At 45.1% G+C, this 19,181-nt stretch overlaps 1 protein-coding gene across 5 annotated transcripts in view; it reads left to right on the forward strand.

Annotated features, from left to right (window-relative positions):
• LOC114765830 (neogenin-like) overlaps positions 1-19,181 on the forward strand; it is a 66,524-nt gene that overhangs the window by 35,759 nt on the left and 11,584 nt on the right. For 4 of the 5 annotated variants that reach the window (XM_028956306.1, XM_028956303.1, XM_028956304.1 and 1 more), the window contains 16 exons: positions 2,561-2,836; positions 3,122-3,272; positions 4,122-4,258; positions 5,121-5,275; positions 5,452-5,572; positions 9,203-9,362; positions 9,535-9,689; positions 14,094-14,242; positions 15,337-15,475; positions 15,657-15,706; positions 15,923-16,067; positions 17,271-17,381; positions 17,531-17,725; positions 17,931-18,026; positions 18,536-18,768; positions 18,912-19,050. In XM_028956306.1, coding sequence (XP_028812139.1) covers positions 2,561-2,836; positions 3,122-3,272; positions 4,122-4,258; positions 5,121-5,275; positions 5,452-5,572; positions 9,203-9,362; positions 9,535-9,689; positions 14,094-14,242; positions 15,337-15,475; positions 15,657-15,706; positions 15,923-16,067; positions 17,271-17,381; positions 17,531-17,725; positions 17,931-18,026; positions 18,536-18,768; positions 18,912-19,050 — 2,412 coding nt within the window. The remainder of the gene's footprint in view (positions 1-2,560; positions 2,837-3,121; positions 3,273-4,121; positions 4,259-5,120; positions 5,276-5,451; positions 5,573-9,202; positions 9,363-9,534; positions 9,690-14,093; positions 14,243-15,336; positions 15,476-15,656; positions 15,707-15,922; positions 16,068-17,270; positions 17,382-17,530; positions 17,726-17,930; positions 18,027-18,535; positions 18,769-18,911; positions 19,051-19,181) is intronic. The other variant, XM_028956305.1, reaches the window with a different exon arrangement.

Raw genomic sequence — 19,181 nt, forward strand, 5'->3', positions numbered from 1 at the left:
AGACACCGGAAGGTTCTGATGTTCATTCTGATGCCATCAGCGCATTGGCAACCGTGCTTCCTGCCCATGCGGTGCCATCTCTTCCACCGAAACATTCCACCAGCAGTTGACATTAATAAAATGTAATGAATAAAAATCTTCTATTATGGCTGGGAATCTCTTGATACCTTAGATTCGATTAGAATTTAGAGGCCTGTGATTATTAATTCATCTTTTTAAAAATCAGCTTATATGCAGAAAGGATGCTTGTGGATTCTGAAAAACAACATCAATGAAAACCATGAGACAACCTAAAGAAAGAAGTACATGAAAACGGTGCAGTCCGAGCATCACATTTAAAATGCATCCCAAAACGATACTATCAGTTTTGGTGCAGATTTGTGTTGGTGGTCAAGCTGCCAACCGCTTCCGTTTCCGTCCTTTCACTCTGGATGCCCAGTGGCTCTCCCATGCCCTGGTTTCCAAAGAAACGGGCCTGTACTGTCGTCTGATCTTCTCCCTTTTTTCTGCCGCTCCTTGTCTTCAGACGAGTGTGTCGTGACCCTCTGCTGGACCGGCTGTCTGTGCTCATGTCTAGACAGAATTGATTGAAAGTCGTTTCATTTGGATTAATGTTCTAGTTTTGTGCTGCGTCCACTGGAATGCCGTAATGTGAGTGAACTTGCTAAGTGCCCACCTGATCATTGTGAAGGCAGTTTTAAATCTACACTTCTCGCCATTTCTAGCCACTGCAGGACCATAGACAGGCTCGTATTAATGTTAAATCATCTCACAGTCACATTTTCATGTCAACCTAAACCACCGCTCTAAATGGGCTTTTGACATATCGACGGTTGATAATAACAGTATCGTTTCCACCTGAATACGTGGGAGATCAGTACAACTGGGCCTGTTCGTCCTCTCTAAGTTCATGCTAGGTTCCAAGTTGTACCACCACCTCAGCACAGGGAGAACATGTACATGTATGCTCTGATTTATTTCCTGTTTCCTGGAAATTGCCAGATGTGGTTTTTATCCAGTCTGCAAGCGTAGCTCTATAAGGAATTCATTGTGTGACATTATTAGGCTTGGTCCGCAGCCACTGATTTATTTTGTTGTGTTGTGACGCCGAGAGCAGCTCTCTGATGCCCACACTGCTGTAAATACTCCACTGTTTTACTCAAAACCTCTCCCACTCTAAAACATTCTAGAACTGACATATGTCTTAAATGACCAAACATGCCAGGCAAGAGTAAACTTCAAGATATTCGGCTTGAAAATGAAGAATTTAAAATAAAACCTGCATGTAAAGGATGTCAGAGATGGAGTTGAGTTCGAGGTTTTGTTCCATTCCACGCACCAAGCTGCTGATATTCAACCACAATGACGTAAATGCAGTTTTGAATTCTATAATCACTATGCCCTTTTTCTGCTTAGCACCCAAACATTATATTGGACATTTCTTTATATGGGAGGTCATGTTAAAATCAGGGAATTTTAAGTCTGGCTTCGAGTGGGATTCCTGGTCTTCTTTTCCCTGGACCTATAAATCACATTTGGTCCAGTTTTTTTTTTTTAATTATCTGGGTTTTTGAACTGATTAAACATTCATCACGTCGTGGCCTTCCTACATGTTGATTCACTTCCCCTTGTGATGGTGGATTCCCCTCCGCCCACTCACTAACACAAGCTCCAACCTGCTCACCCTAGTGTCCTGCAGTGGACTGGCGTCCTGCCCTGGGTGAGTCCAGTCCCCGGGTGGGGTGTGGCACTGTGGAGGTTATGGAGAGTGGCTGGTTTTGTGGATGAACTGTCGGTTGGTCCAGTTTACACTTTCACCTCCTCCTTCCAACCTCCCCACAGTGGACCACGTTTCTTCTGCACTGATTCACGCGACTGACTGTTTCCTGCTCAGCTCAGGGTGGCTTCCTTCTGCAGAGTGACTGTCACTGCCCGCCATCAGAGGTGCTCCTATGTGAGTGTGTGTGTGCGTGTGTGTGTTTGCTGAGGGCCTTGATTCATCTTCATGGTATGAGTCGGTCTGTAAATATTTCTTTTGGTGCTTCGGTAGGAAACAGCCTTGCAGGGCCAGTTTTTGTTCCAGGATTTCACTCTGTTCTCTTGGTTTGTGCCTGTGCCACTGAAAATGTTTCCTCAGTGCATGGGTGATTGTTCCCCGATTCACCACTTTCATTTCACTTCTTTCAGCAATTAAATTCAGATAGCAGCACAGCATTTCTGAATTTAAATAGGATTTGAATGTGCTCTTCATTATCTGATCTTTCGGGAAGTTCGTGACTTGGCACGGAATGTACTGTTTTCAGAGCTGCCTGGTGGAACATGACACCGTTGTGGATTTATTCATCTAGCTGCATGTCTGGAGGGCTACTCTCAAACAAAAAATTAATTCAGTTAATTAATCAATTCATGGTGGGGAACAAATACGTGCGCCGTAATTTTCTCCGTAGAAGAAAGAATTTCTGCGCACCACAGCCACCTTCCATCAGTGCATCAGTGCCCTCCTAAATTCAGTCTAAATTCTTCTGTCTGTCTGTCTGTCTGTCCTCCTGCTCTGTTTCAGGCGTCGCCCGCTTCTCCAGTCAGCCAGAGGGTGCCAGTGTACAGCAGGGTGGCAGCCATGTTTTCCAGTGCGATGTGAACTCTGACCTGGTGCCATTCTCACGTTGGGAGCGAAACCGGGAGCCGGTTCTGCCGGACCACAAGCTGATTCGGCTGCCCAATGGAGCTCTGCTGGTCAGCAATGCCTCTGAGGAGGATGCTGGTCTGTACCGCTGCCTGGTGGAGACAGGGGGCGTGGTTAAAATCAGCGAGGAGGCGGAGCTGAAGATTTTACCTGGTACATTTTTTTACCACACTCCTTGTGACCCTTTATTAAACATCATGTTGCTACCTCTTCATGGACCTATTACCACTTTCCTGTTACTTTAAACTTTATCGCAGTAGTTTTTAGTTATATGTTGTGATTGCTGATCTGACTAGTTTGTCATTTACCAGAAGTTTTTCCAGCAGTTTTGCGCATATATTACACAGATGATGTGTTTTTATCTAATTTGGATCTTGAGTAGGATTAAATTGCCATGTTGATTCATGTTAATGCCCAGATTTTTCTGACTCAAACCAGAAATTGGAGGATGGACAGATCTGGAGTTTTTGAGGCAGCCAAGTGATGTGTCAAAAGTCATGGGAGATGGTGTCCTCCTGCCCTGTGTGGTGACCGGATTTCCTGTACCTGATGTCCACTGGACGCACAACGGCCAGCCGGTGGAGGAGAGGTGAGTTGTCACTTCTTGGCTGTTCAGCCTGGGGTTGTTATGGTGACCACGTTTAATGTTGCAGTGATCACGGTTAGTAAATGTGTACAAGTGATTGGGGCGTTCCCTCTAAATACCCTCAAATATGAGTTATTTGTTGGATCAGAGCACTTTGTGACATTTGTTTGTCATCCTGCTTCACTCTGACACATGGCAGAAAAACATGGAATTGTGCAGCTGTCCTTGTATCTCCATGGTAACAGCAGACGCTGTTGATAATACAGTACAAATGACACGTTTATCGTCTGCTGACACAGATATAGTTGTGATGTTGTGTGGAAGTGTGTTAGCGTGGACGGGATGGAAGCACGTCAGGACGTGAGTTCCGTGGATGAATAAAAGGGGGCGTTGCAGGCTTGCTTGCATGTGATGCCGGTGGCATTATGCCCTTGCTTTTGGCTTGGAGTACATGATGTAGTGCTGGTGATGAGCTTGTAAATGTAGAGTCTGCTTCATCAGGACAGAAGAGGGAATGGCCCAGGCTGTAGGCTTCTATTTCGAACCTGAGGCTCATCATAACATTGTAGGTTACACTGATGGCTTTTATTTTTGCCAGTGTTACATGAAGTAAAGATTTTGTTATGGAAAATATAAAGTAACCAAGCAATAGAATCAAATTTTGACCTTACATTTTGTTAAATGTGTACATGTATGTGCAGGTATGTGTAAAAACAGTCATGCAGGCACATTCGCACACAATCACATAATTCTCACACAGATTACTCTCCTCCTCGTAGGACACCAATATAATTCTCATATTTTACAAATGAATGGTTCATGATTATTCCCTGTCTTCACTTTGGTTCTCAGAGAGGGTCACTTCGAAGTGGTCGGTGGTGGGAGTCTGCAGATCTTCGATCTGATGGAGGACGATGCCGGCATATTCACCTGCCATGCTGCAAATGCCAACCAGTCCATACAGGCCCAGGCTGAGCTCACAGTTCAAGGTACTTCACTCCTCAGCATGGATTACGCTGCTTGTGACATGGTCCCAACAAAAGCCATCTGAAATGAAATCCTGGACGTAGAGTTGCTGCTGTTTTGGCAAGTCATTAATGCAGCATACTCTTGATGTGGGTTTCTACTTAAGCTGTGGGTGCGGCTGGCAGGGTAGCAAACGACGGCCTTATCCAGAGCGACTTACAATTAGTAGTTACAGGGACAGTCCCCCTGGAGCAACTAAAGGTTAAGTGTCTTGCTCAGGGAGTAAGTGGGATTTGAACCTGGGTCTTGTGGTTCACAGGCAAGTGTCTTACCCACTAGGCTACTACCACCCTGCCAGATTACAGGTCTGCTTCCCTCACACTGCTCCGGCTCAGAACAAAAGGAAGTCCTGATTGATCAGACTGAGCCATGACAAGAGCAGCGTCCTGGCTGCCAGTGATTCGTTCTGGTCCTGATGACCTTGTTACAGGAGAAGAGCTTTTCTCTCTGCGGAGATCAGATGACCACGCTCATTACTGCAGGAGAAGAAAAGACGCTCGTTTGCCCTTTATTCTGAAATCTTACTCTGTAGTTGAGTATATTCAGCACTGGCACTGCTCTGCTGTCTTCTTATATACTCTGTTTGTTCCAAATAATGCAGCATATATCAGTCAATCCGGTGCGTGAAGATGTGTGCTTTCGCTGGAGATTATGAATCGGGTTCATGGTCAAGTAGAATAATCAAGAGACTCATTTAATTAATTGTTTGTGATCCTTTCACAAGGGTGTGTGGCACAAATGGGAAGAATAGTACATTAAGTGTTTAGTATGAAGTGTAGAGTTAAAAGAAAGAAATATGGGATTTATTTATGGGGTTTTTTGTAGTTCCCCCACAGTTCCTCAGGAAACCAGCCAACATCTCTGCTCATGAGTCTGCGGATGTTGCGTTTGAATGCGAGGTGTCAGGCTCGCCTGCTCCCACCATCAAATGGCTCAAGAACGGAGACGCCATCATTCCTGACCAATACTTCAGGATTGTGGTGAGTCTGCGGCGTTACATACAGCTGGTCAGTAGATGGTTCACCTAACCGAGATAAGATCAGTCAGACCCGTTCAAACTGCTGATAGAAATTGTGTTCCTTTCTAATTCTCCTTTTAAATAATCTGGGGGCTTCCTGCAGCTCCATGCATGTCACCTTTGTGTTTCGATGAACAGAACGACGGCAGCCTGCAGGTTCTTGGACTGGTGAAGGCGGATGAGGGATTTTACCAGTGCCTGGCGGAGAACGATGCTGGAAATATCCAGACCAGCACTCAGCTCAGCATCCTGGAGCATGGTACAGTGTTGCGGGTTCCACCACCACCTTCTGGAGCCCTTATCTTGTTGCCTAGTGATGGCTCATTATCTGTAAAGTGATGGTCAGCCCACTGCTCATGCGTCCACACCACAGCCGGAAAATTGGCTAACACGCCGCCCAGCAGCATATTTTCCCCTGACTTCAAATGGCAGCAATTTAGAATTCCTGAACTTGGAAGTTACAGGGAAAACAAAATAATGTGCAGATTTAAACTCTGCTGGGATTGGGAACATTCCAGACCTGCCAGCAAGTTGCTAACAGATGGAAAAGAAACGCCGAAGCGTGCGGCGAGGTTTGGGTGCTTTTTACTGGCCCAGTTCCGCACTCATTAGAGCGCCGATACAGCAACCGCCAGACGGTTATAGCTCTTCTAGCTTGGCCATGATAGTGGTTATAGTGCCATGTTTGTTCGTGGTAATTGAAATTCTTTGAGTTGTGAGGCCTCAAAAATCCAGATGTCCAACAATAAGGGAACCTGTAATTTTGTAATTTTTCTATTGCATTATATCGGCCAAAAGTTTACAGCATGTTTTGAAAAAGTTACACATTTAAAAAAATCCTGCTGCATAATTTTCGTGTGTTTTTTACTTGACCAAATACTGAATAGTCCTTTCAATGTAGATTTAGAGCCTAAATTCTAATATCAATCGATGGTCCGGTTGCAGGAAATGCCAGTCACTGGTTTTCTTCTGTGCTTGGTGGCACACATTTCCCATTGAAATACAGCAGATTGTGTGTTTGTCTTCAGTGGGTGAGCGACTGCTTTATAAGTGTTATAGAAAATTTACGCTGCAGCATCCAATCCTGATGCAGGCCGCGTCACCCAAGACTGAATTTTTCTGCCATCTTTCTGAGTCGAGCCGTTTCTCGTTTTCCTACTGGCCTGTCGTCCTTGTGCGGCCGTGCAGGCAGGTCAGCTTTTCCGAAGGTGTGTCCTGTTTTCTGCCCTCAAGCACCTGGCAGCTCTGCCACCCGAACACTCATGCTGCACTGGATCCAAATGAAGGAGCTGATTCTGACCCCTGACGAGTCAAAACAGAAGTAGTGTCCAGATCCACGTTCACATCCACAAATATATTCACTTGAGGGAGATTTTGGAATAATGTTTAATACTGACTTCATATTTTGCTGTCATTTTCTTAGTGAATTTTGCGCAGATGATTTTTTATCATGTAAAATGTACAGAGGCAGCTGTTTTGTGCCTGTTCTGGCACAGGCCCCATCAAAATACCTAATGAAGGAAGATCTTTAGTCCATCTGGTAAAGGTCATCTGTTGAGTCAGTGGTGGATAATCGGAAAGTGGCCGGTTTGAATCCCGATCCGCAAAGGTGCCATTGAGGTGCCACTGAGCACCTGTCATGGCTGCCCACTGCTCAATAAGGGTGAATGTTAAAAGCAGAGGACACATTTCGTTGTGTGCACTGTGTGCTGTGCTGCAGTGTATCACAATGACAATTACTTCACTTTTACTAAAGGGATTGAGAGTGGGGCTCCATGAACAGTTCATTAGGCTTTTCTGTTCGTTTGTGACATGACCAAAGCATCAGCAGCGGTTCCATCATGCGTAGAGATGAGGTCGAGCGGGGCCATGTGGACACATCTGATATCTGCCCAACAGAAAACCAATGACCTTGTGTTCTGCCAGCTTCTTCTTTAATGTACTTCAGACGGCAGTATATCCAGTTGATTGGTGTGTGCACATTTCCTGGTTTGCTGCAGACCCCCAGGTGTCCTTGAGTCTGAATAAAGCAGACGCCCCCCTGCTGGGGGTTTTGGGAGCACTCAATGGATGGGGTGGAGGGGTAGCAGGGGGCTGTGGAGGTAGTAGAATGAAGGAAGAGATAATAAGCAGGTCCTGCTTTCCATCCCCAGTCTGCTTGAGCTTTTATCTATGAAACACACATCATTAGTAACTCAACTTCATTAGTAAAACCCAGACTAGACCACTGCTTCAGTCAGGATCTCAGCATAAGATCAAGGATTTCAATATCGAGCAAGACACCTAGGGGTGTCCAAACTACGGCCCGTGATCCATTCTTAATTCTAAAAGTATAATGAAATCTTTCAAAAAACAAGTGTAACCAACGGAAAATTCCAGACACGGTGGGAAATGGATGCCTCTCAAAAAGAGGGGTCGGGTAATGCCAAGTATTCGGCAGGGGGGTGAGTAACTTTACCAGATGATTAAGCATGCTATTATTTTTTGCTGGCAAGTGAAATCTGTGTAAGGTGCCCAGTTAAGGCTGGTGTGGTGCTTGTTGCCTGTAGAGAAACATACAAAAAATAAAGTGCATATGCACACAGTCAGTGAACACTGTGCAAATTAAAGAAAATCAAGAGTCAGTATGACTATAAACTCAAAATAAATTGTATTTGCATGTGTCCACTAAACCCCACCACGTAAACCCCCAAATAAACATGACACAGAATGAGTGATCCGTGTATCAATACAATATCACCATGTAAAGTATTGCAATATATTGCTATATCGATATTTAACACCCTTACAAGATCAGGAATATATGTATTAATAGAACTGATGTAATTATATGGGATGGGGCATATTGTCTGGATCAGATTTTTGCAGGTGTCATGACCCACTGAACCTCTGTGCAAATGGACAACACTACAAAAACCAAGCATGTGAGCCAATATCCCTCACACTTATTGGGTTGCTCAGGAATTCATATATTTATTTATATGTGACCCTCATTGAAAAAAGTTTGGACACCCCTGGCCTAGATTATTTGTCTAGGACAAGACGAGACGTGTTGGAAACAGGACACCTGTTTTTTTTATCCTCAGAGGTCCCCAGCAGTCTGGGTTGTGAGGGTATTGTTGTGTATGTACAGAGGTAGGATCACCTTACCTGTTAGGTGGTAATGTCTACCATCAGTTATCCCTAATGATGCTGTTAATTGGTGGGCTAATAATAGAAGCTTATTATTTGTCTACTTGGTGCCTCTGGTTTAGTGAAGATAATCTTCAATCTCCCTGCTGACAGATCTCTGACTCCACTTTATCATCAACAACAGCATTTATTTCTTATTTAGCCATAAATAACAGATGGTCACACACAGTGTCTCTATGGGCTTTGACAGACCCTGCTGAGCATTTATTCATTTTTGAGTTAAAGCAGAGCACACAAATTCAGTTTTAACATTGAACTTTGCAGCTGATATGGAATTGTACAGGTATCCAAATACAAGTGCTAAACTAAAATAGCACAGAAGGTGTTGATGTTTAAGGGACTAAGTGGCATTAGCACAGCACACAATTTGTTCATTACCTAAGGCTGTCAAATGTGAACTATGGTGTTAAATGAATGAGTCTCAAGCCTAAAAATGATCCATTCATTGACACTCAGAAATTCGTCCTGATTGTTCGTGATTACACCCAAACTGTGCAGAATGCAGAAGTCAATGGACTGCTGGGTTTTTCACTGTCATTCTACCCCCACTTCCATCAAATGTGCTGAGCAAAGCCTGATTTTATGAGCAGTAGATAACATTTTGCTTTGTAGTTGCTGCTGTCACGCTCTGCTCCTGTAGGTTCTCCTGTTATTTCCTATCTTCTCCTGATTTCAACCCTGTCTGTGTGTTTGGCAGACTCTGGCGGTCCCGGCAGGCCCACCCCCTCATCTCCTCGTGACGTTGTGGCCTCGCTGGTCTCCACGCGCTTCATCAAGCTGACCTGGCGCCTGCCCGCTGAGCCTCATGGAGATGACCTCATTTACTCAGTGTACTACAGCCAGGATGGTACCCCCAGGTGATCACAGGGACTGTTTTTCAGCATTGCTCCTTTTTCAATTGATTGAAACTGTCATTTACATTTATGATTACTTTAGATGTAAATAATGTGTGAAATCTGATTAGTGATCTGTAAGATCAAATGTGTAGACAAATGGTGCTCTGGTCTCAGGCGGGTTCCTGTTCTGCAGGGAGCGTGTCCTCAACACCACTCATCCTGGCGAGATGCAGGTCACCATCCAGAACCTGCTGCCTGACACCAAGTATGCCTTCCAGGTGGTGGCCCACAACAGGAATGGCCAGGGAGAGCGTTCCATACCACTCCGAGTGTCCACTCAACCAGAGGGTACGAGCCAAACATGGAGTCTGAAAAACATTACTGGTGCTATAAGGACCAATCAGCTGGGACTCTGTACCTGCATGGTTTTAGTTCAGTGCTTGGGGCAGGTGGAGCCTCCACAGTGGCCCTCTCATAAGAGTTTATTAAAAGCATTCTGTCCGCAATTGCATGTATAAGCTTAGAGTCCCATTGTGGCAGGTGAGTCTTAGCTGCAGAAAAATAAAGAAATGAGAGGCTGGCAGCGTGTATTGACATTGCAGTTGTGCAAATGATGCCAGCTGATCCGCCATATAAACATCTGTAATTGTAGCCAAGCCTTTCTCTCTCCAGACTGAAAAGACAGAGTCCTGTAACGCAGGTTAGAAGGTGTGGTTACAGCATATGAGGCTGTCCAGATACACTGTCTAGGGACATTTTATTATTGCAGCTGCTTGTTTCCAGATCTTCAAAGAATTGTAAATAATAGTGTTGAGGTTATATAAAGGTGCAGTCAATGGAATGGGCCCAGGAGGGAGTAATTCCGGCAAGAAAAATACTCCATCTTTAGCCAGGCTGACATGTCTTTTATATTACTGCCTGCTTAACACCTTCTCCAAAAGACAACTTTACTCAAATTAGCCACTAGGTAGTATAAGTCAAACTGAGGAAGATTGAAAACATCCTCCTCCTAATCTTTACAAAGATGCTTCCTGGCAATCCTAGGTTGTTTGTTGTGAGTGAGCCTGCAATTGGCAATAAATGCTTATATTGAGTGGTGGTATCTGTGTCTGTCTTATTCCTGGTTGGTTTGGCTACAGTGTTAGTTGAAGTTGACTTTGTCATCTCAGCTATATACTTGTTAGACAGTACATCGTCAAACGAAACAACGTTTCTCCAGATCCTGGTGATACATGGAACATTTGAACAATTAAACACAGTTACAGCCTGACATAAAGTGCACATGTGCAACACAGACAAACTGTGTTAAATAAAGTGCAAACAGGGGACACAGACAGTGCAAGAATATCATTCAACAAAACCAGGTAGAAAAAAATGAGACAGTGAGACAGACATCTCTAAACTGAATAATAAATGTGCAAAGTAAAATACTGCTGTGCAAAATGGAATGGTGCATTAATAGATAATATTACAGACTGATAATATTACTCAATATAACAGATGTTGTGTGTGTGTGTGTCAGACAAGAGTGGAAAGTCTGAGTTTTCAGGTGTTTGATGGCCTGTGGGATGAAGATAATGCACAGTCTGGCAGTGAGGGCCAGAATGCTTAGGTACCTGGTAGGAGGGTGAAGAGTGCATGTGAGGGGTGTGTGGAGTCCTTCACCATGCTGGTGGCTTTCCTGGTGCAGCGTGTGTTGTAAATGTCCGTTATGGAGGGAAGAGAAACTCGGATGATCTTCTCAGCTGTCCTCACTATCCGCTGTAGGGTCTTGTGGTCCGATATGGTGCAGTTCCCAAACCAGACAGTGATGCAGCAGGTCAGAATGCTGTCAATGGTCCCTTTTTATAGAAAGTGGTGAGGATGGGTGGGGGGAGATGGGCTTTCCTCAGCCTATGCAGGAAGTAAAGATGCTTTCTTGACTGGTGTTGAGATTCAAGGAGAGGTTCCTCTCTAGATGAACACAGAGGAACTTTGTGTTCTTGACTCTCCACACAAGATCCGTTGATGTTCAGTTGAGAATGGTCCCTCAGTTGTCTTCTGAAGTCAACGGTCATCTGCTTTGCTTTGTCCACGTTTAGAAATAATTATTGAGCTTACACCAGTCCGTTAGTCGTTGCACCTCCTCTCTGTACGCTGTTCTCACTGATGAGACCTACCATGATGCTGTGGTTGGAGCTGTGCATCGCTGCCAAGTCGTGGGTCAGCAGGGTGAGCAGCATTGGACTGAGCAAACAACCCTATGTTGCTCTGGGGGGACTGTCCCTGTAACTACTGATTGTAAGTCGCTCTGGATAAGGGCATCTGGTAAATGCTCTAAATGTAAATGCAAATGACAGGCAAATTGCAGTGGGTCCAGGGTGGAGGGCAGCAGGGTCTTCATATGTTTCATGACCAGTAGTCATTGAGACATGGCACTGAAGATTTCTTCAGCACGGGCAAGATGGTGCTGGCCTTGAGACACGTTTGAACAACAGAGGTGCTCAGTGAGGTGTTGAAGATGTCTGTGAGAACATATGCAAGTTGTTATGCACATTTGTCTGGTCCAGCAGCCTTTCATGAGTTAACTCTGTGAAGAACAGCACCTTAACACTGGAAGTCACGTAGACGTCATTCAGTGCATCTGGTAGGGAGGGGTCACTGTCACGGGCATAGGTTTTGGTCCTGTAGTTTGTGACAGCCTGGATTCCCTGCCACATACAGCATGTGTCAACGCTGTCCTGGATGTGGCTGTGGACAGCAGTTTGCTGCTCTAATGGCTTTGGTCCTCGCTGATCTTAGGGCCACCATGTCACCCTTCTTGATGGCAGTGTCTCAAGCTTTGAGCAGTTCACATACCTCTGCAGTCATCCACAGCTTCTTGTTTGGTCTTGTGGTGGTGGACTTTGCTGATGTTCACTGATGTTGTGTACTCCTTCAAACCTCCCTGAACTTTTGCCAGTCAGTGCACTCAAACCAGTCTTGAAGAGCAGAAATGGCTCCTGCCGGCCAGGTTCTCGCCTGCTTCAGAACCAGTTTTGTGCGTCTGATTGCTGGAATTAGCTTAACAGTGATGTGGTGCGATTGGCCGAGATGGCGGGGGCTCCACCCACTACAAACTGGTGATGTTTGTGTTTGTGATCCAGCATGTTGGCCCCTTTTGTCACGAAGTCCACATGTTGATGGATTCATGAAATCTCCGGCGACAGTGAACTGTCCGTCAGGGTGTACATTCTACAGAGCGCCTCCTTCGCATTAGCTCTGGGTGGAACGTACCCTCCAATAATAAAAACTTTGGTGAAATCCCGTGGTAAATTAAAAGGTCTGCATCTCACAGTCACAAACTCCACCTGCGAGGAACAGTAGCTAGAGACTAGCACAGACTTCTGTCACCATTCCGTTGTGGCGTAAACACACAAGCCGGCACACCGCTGCATGAAACGGGTGAGCTCGTCCAGCTAAATGGCGGTGTCCGGAATTCTGTCGCTGAGCCAAAGATGCAGCAGTCTCTAGACTCCTCGCTGCGAATGTCCAGGGAACGGACGTTGGATAATAGGACTGGCTGGATTAGCGCATAGTCTAACATGGACCTCTTGCCGTTTTCCTTGCTTCCGGTTTCTCAGGCAACGCCGGGGTCTGAAGGCCTGTTCTCTGCAGCAGTCTGAGAGAGTGCAGTTGTCTTTGTAAGTCATCCTGTATGTCAGCAGGATGACTAAGGTGGATTTTTCTTTGTGTCTTTTCTGGTGCGCTGAAAAAAACACCATTGTGGAACCGGAGAGGTCACTGCCACCAACTGTCACACCTGCCATCTTACTTTTTTTTTTTCTTGTGTATTAGGGAGGAGAGAGCAACATTATCATAGTATACAGTATTAATTCTTGTGAATTGAAGTGATTGTCACTTTTGATACACAGCAGCACACGGTGCACACAGTGAAATTTGTCCTCTGCATTTAACCATCACCCTGAGTGAGCAGTGGGCAGCGCCTGGGGAGCAGTGTGTGGGGACGGTGCTTTGCTCAGTGGCACCTCGGCGGATCGGGATTCGAATCGGCAACCTTCTGATTACGGGGCCGCTTCCTTAACTGCCACCACTGCCCCTTGGTCGAGTTTTGCTGAGGATGAGTTGATCAGTAGTGATAAATCTGGTAGAATATTATAAAACCTCTGCGCTATGCTTGATGTAATTGTCTGTATGTGCAAGGAGTTGATTCTATTGTGTTATACGGATCGTATACTCATTGGTTTATGTTCCGTACATTTTTGAGTATACGCACAAAAACCAATGCAAAGAACGCAGGATATGGACTGCGGCTGTTCACAACTACAAAGATGGGATTTGTGTCAGGTTCAGACCGCACAAAGGAGGTCAACAAGCAACATTAATGGAGTTTATTTATTTCAGCATAAACCTTCAGGACTGTTATGAACCAACTTGTGTTGGACTGAAGGTGGTGGAGAGAAGACAACAGTGTGATGGCCACTCCTTGTTTTGAAGAGATGCAAATCTTCATGTTTAGAGTTTTGTATCAAATGCAAGACTTTTGACTGGTAGTTTGTTATTATAGAATGGACAGGAATTGAGAATTGGGATGCATTTTCCATTTGGTGTGCATCAGAGTTCTTACAGCACAAACCGAACAGTGACTGTAGACAAATATTATTTTGTGACAGCTTGACTCTAGAACTTGTGGTTATCTCAGAAATTAAAGGACAAATCTCTTTTACACTGTCATTGGTTCGGCTGTTGATTAGCTTTATTTGTTCCTTCTAGTTCAGCTACCAGGGCCAGCTCCTAATCTCCAGGCTGTGGTCACATCACCCAGCAGTATCACTGTCAGCTGGGGGACACCAGCCACTGGAAACGGAGAGATCCAGAACTACAAGCTCTACTACAACCAGAAGGGCCAGGATGTGGAGCAGGTGAGTCTCTACTGTGCTTGAAGTCACTGTTTTAATGGTAGTGAAAACTGTGAACAGGAACTGGGAATATTGGGAAAAGTAAAATCAGCACCACACATGAAATCAATGTTCAAAACAAAACAAGAAAATCAAAACTAGAGAATGCTGGAAACTTGGAACTAGAACATTTGGTAATATTTCAATATTCAGTCATTACTTGAGCCCTTCATCACTATTCAGCTATGGAAGATTTTAAGCACAAATATTCAAATGGAAATTTATTTGGCAATTGCAGAAAACCCATGTCAAAACAGAATGCAATTCAGGGAATTGTTATCCTATTTTTATTCAAAATACTTTGAAATGAACTAAGGAATACATTAACACTTTAGACATTGAATTGACAGTTAAATTATATGCTCTGATTCAATATTGTATTGCCAATTACCATTTGAATATTTATGCTTAAAGTCTTTCATATTCAGCAGTATAAATATGTCTTGTTGGGACAGTGGTGGCCTGTCGGGTAAGGAAGCAGACGTCCCGAGCTTCCGAGGTGCCACTGAGTAGAGCACCGTCCCCACACACTGCTCATTGGGCGCCTGCCATGGCTGCCCACTGCTCACCAAGGGTGATTGTTAAAAGTGAAGTGATTGTCACTTGTGATACACAGCAGCACAGTACACGGTACGCACAGCACAATTTGTCCTCTGCATTTAACCCAATACCCTTGGTGTTTAGTGGCTAGCCATGACAGGCGCCCGGGGAGCAGTGTGTGGGGACGGTGCTTTGCTCAGTGGTACCTTGGCATGATTGGGATTCGAACCGGCAACCTTCTGATTACAGGGCCTTTTCCTTAACAGCTAGGCCACCACTGCCCCAAGCAGAGGACACATTTCATCACTTCACATCCACCCGTTACATAATGTAATAATCCAACCATTGCGATAAGAACATAATAATAATAAGAACAATAATTTCTTTGGTCTAAAGGCACATACACACATTTATTTTGAATAGAAACAGTACAGAAGACAAACTGTAGATAATGGTGATCATGGTGAGTGGTGTCTGCAGAAAACTACACTTTGACCTCTGCCATCTTCTCTCTTCAGGACGTTGATGTGAGAGCTCTGTCCTATACATTAACTGCACTAAAGAAGTTCACAGAATACAGCCTCCGCGTGGTTGCCTACAACAAACACGGGCCGGGAGTCTCCACTGATGATGTGGTTGTCCAGACATTTTCGGATGGTGAGAAGAAGAGTTGAGGTCTAGGTGACAGGAGGCATTAAAGGAACTGTAGAATGGATGTAGAAGGGGTGGAGTGACTGGAGATCAGCTGTGTTTCATGTTGCAATATAAACCTGTCAAAACTCTGTACCCTTCATTTCTGTTTGCTGTCTACAAACCTGCATCTCTTCTTCTCCTCTAGTGCCAAGTTCCCCACCTCAAAACCTGATTCTTGAGGTTCTCAACTCCAAGGTAAGAAGGAATATGGGTGTCTGCTTAACTGCAATGCCAATCAGTGCTCTTCTGCTACCATTCTGGACCTAAAAAATCAGCCATTAACACCATTGTGGTCAGCTGAAAAGGATCCAGATAGGCCCATTGAACCTCCGCTCTCTGACCATAAAATTGGGCTAAAACTGGTTGACCAGTGGATCAGCTCGTTGCTTCCTGAACATCTTCCTTCTATAGAGCATCATGGCGCGCTGGCAGCCACCCCCAGGAGACATGCAGAATGGAGACATCACGGGATATAAAATCCGTTATCGGAAGGCTGGCCGGAAGAATGAGGTCACTGAGATAGCTGCGCCAACCCAGCTGACCCAGCTGCTGGACAGTAAGTCTCTCACTGTCCTCCATAACACTGGTGACTAGGCCATCTACAAAATAGTAGATGAAGATGTTGATGAGGACGAATTCTTTATGCCTGTGCAATGCAAAGTACCAGCGAACAACTGGCCATCAACCCGATTGTAGGAACTGAAAAAACACCTCAGCGTTATAAGCACATGATCACTACACAATATAAAAAGTCACTCACAACAGGGGAGGGGAATGGGGAGGTGGGGCTAGTTCAGGATCAACAAACAGCCATCTGGTCCTGCGGTCACTGGGGGCTTGATGTTGGCAGTGTAGAAACATGACGTGATACCTGTAGACCTACGTTTCAGTAAACTGAAATAAAGAGGAATAGAAATGATGTGGTGGGATTGTGAGGGTGGTGCACAGTGGTGGCATGAACCACGCCTACTTTTTGAGCTGAACTTTGGCCCAAGAATCGCGGCTTCACTGGATGTCTGAATGGGTGCAACAGTACAGGCCTGTACCTCTTTTCTTTGGTCAGAATTTCAATTCATTTTTGGTTCATGATATGAATGTAAAGTTATTTTTTGGCATTTTCAGTAGATAGTTGTGATACTTGCTGTGGTTTACTTTAGTTGAGTTACACTCAGCACTGGTACTGGGTGGCTTGTATTTTACGGTCACTTCTGAACAGAACAGTAACAGTAAGGAGCTATAAGCTGCAGTTATTAACCCGAGGAAATAAAAAGTCAGCTTTCCCCCTGCTACCCCAAAACTTTTTGAGTCCCTCAAATTTTTTTGTCTGCGTCTGTACGAGAGACAGCGTGTTGCTAAACTGTGGGACGTGCAGTTTTATAGTGATTCATCGTTACACAAGGAGTAACTCTTCCAGTATGTGGGTTTGTGCGCGGCAGTATGCAGGATTAGTCTGGAATTGAAAATTCATCAGACTTGACCGATCAACTATCTGCCTGATCAGGCTGAAGATTGGCTGATTTTGAAAACTGTTTCAGATTCTCTTACTCCACCTGCTGGACCACCATGTCAGTCTGAATGCAGAGGTACAAATCGCTCAACAGCAGTGCCGCCAACAACAGGATTTCTGGGAAAACATCGGCTTTAAAATGCATTTCTGCCGATTTCCCTGCATGCAACTCTTCTGTCAGTCTCACCCATGCAATCACGTGCTGTCCCATATTTGAAGTGGCTAGCTGTGCTAAATCTGATCATTTTACAGGTCTGCAGCGTGGCACAGAGTACTCTGTGCGCGTCTCTGCCCTGACTGTAAATGGCTCTGGGCCTGCCACCGACTGGGTCACCGCAGAAACCTTTGAATCTGAGCTGGACGGTATATCACATCATTTGCATAGAAAAGCTTAAAATTTGAATGGACTTTTGAAACTAATAACATTTTAAACAAGGATGGCAAAACTTTTGCTGCATTAGAAGTGAGAAACACCGGTACAGATGAGAGATCAGTCGTGCTCCATGTTGCAGAATCCCGGGTTCCGGACATGCCCAGCTCCCTGCATGTGCGTTCCTTGGTGAACAGCATCGTCGTGAGCTGGACTCCACCAGACAACCCCAGCATTGTGGTTCGTGGTTACAGCATTGGCTACGGCATCGGCAGCCCGCACTCCCAAACCATCAAAGTGGACTACAAACAGCGGTTCTACACCATCGAGCACCTGGGTGGGTATAAATCCACAAATCAGTTCCCTGGTTTAATTTCAGTTCCTCATCAGACTGTTTAATAGGGGAAGGTTAAAATACACTAAAATAATCAGAATCGTGGATTGTCATTATTGTCCTGTGATAGGAACTGTGCTAAAGGGCTTTGAACTTCAGAATATAATAGATCAGCCTCCTGTTTTACCTGCTCTGTCTCTCTCAACAGAGCCCAGCTCGCACTACGTCATCATGCTCAAGGCCTACAACAACATGGGCGAGGGGGTTCCAGTCTACGAGAGCGCCATCACCAGGCCCCAGTCAGGTAGGAGCTGAGAGAGGGATTTGACATGTTTAGTTGGCTTCAGATCTGCATTTGGAACCCAGATAAGAGATGTGGGGTCAGGCGAATCATGTTTAATGTAGTGGGGTTAGCTGCAATGTAGAACTGAGTACGGCATCCCAGTCAACAAATCATGTGTGGTGTTAGAAATCAAATAACATCAAATCTCTTTTTCATTCAGTTACTCATTCATTAAGAAACAAAGGCTTTACTTCTGTTTCCTGCTGAAGTAGTCGACGTGTATTAACCCTAGACTGACTAGATCTGTTCTGTTAGATCTCCTCACCAAGTTGTAGTGTGTTTTTCTGTGTTCTCTACTAATAAAATATTCTCTTTCTTTCCCTTTTCCCTCATTCTTCACCTCCCTTGACCGTTGTCTTCTTTATTTAACCCCTTCACACCTCCCCACCCAACTAAACGTTTTCTTTGTTCGACCACCATTCTTCCACTTTAACCCCGCTGTGTTCCGCGGTTTTGTTAACTGCTTGCAGACCCCATAGACCCTGATGTTGATTTTTTCGAACTCTTCCATGCTCCATACACACCAGTCCCAGACCCCACCCCTATGCTGCCCCCTGTGGGAGTCCAGTCTTCAGTGCTCAGCCACGACACCATCAAGGTGACCTGGGCCGACAACTCACTGGCTAAGAATCAGAAGATCACTGACGCTCGGTACTACACTGTGCGCTGGAAGACCAACATTCCTGCCAACACCAAATTCAAGGTAGAGCCGGCCTAAACTGCCACCCACTAGTCTGATGTGAGGGTAGAGCCAATCAAAGCTGGGCTAGAGGTGGCAATCAGTTACCCTTACAATGAATGATAAACTACAAATAATAAATTGTGTGTGTGTGTGCGTGTGTCCAGGCAACAAACACCACCACACTGAGCCACACAGTCAGCGGGCTGAAGCCCAACACACTGTACGAGTTCTCAGTCATGGTGACAAAAGGACGCAGGAACAGCATGTGGAGCATGACTGCTCACGGCACCACACTGGAGAGCAGTAAGCCCCGCCCACTCACCTTTACACCATGACCTCTTTATTAAAGCTCCTCTGACATGAAAATGTGACTTTGTGAGATGATTTAACATTAATACAAGCTACCCTAGCCTGTCTATGGTCCTGTAAAGAGA

This window comes from Denticeps clupeoides, chromosome 16 (assembly GCF_900700375.1).
Source record: "Denticeps clupeoides chromosome 16, fDenClu1.1, whole genome shotgun sequence".
NCBI lineage: Eukaryota > Metazoa > Chordata > Actinopteri > Clupeiformes > Denticipitidae > Denticeps > Denticeps clupeoides.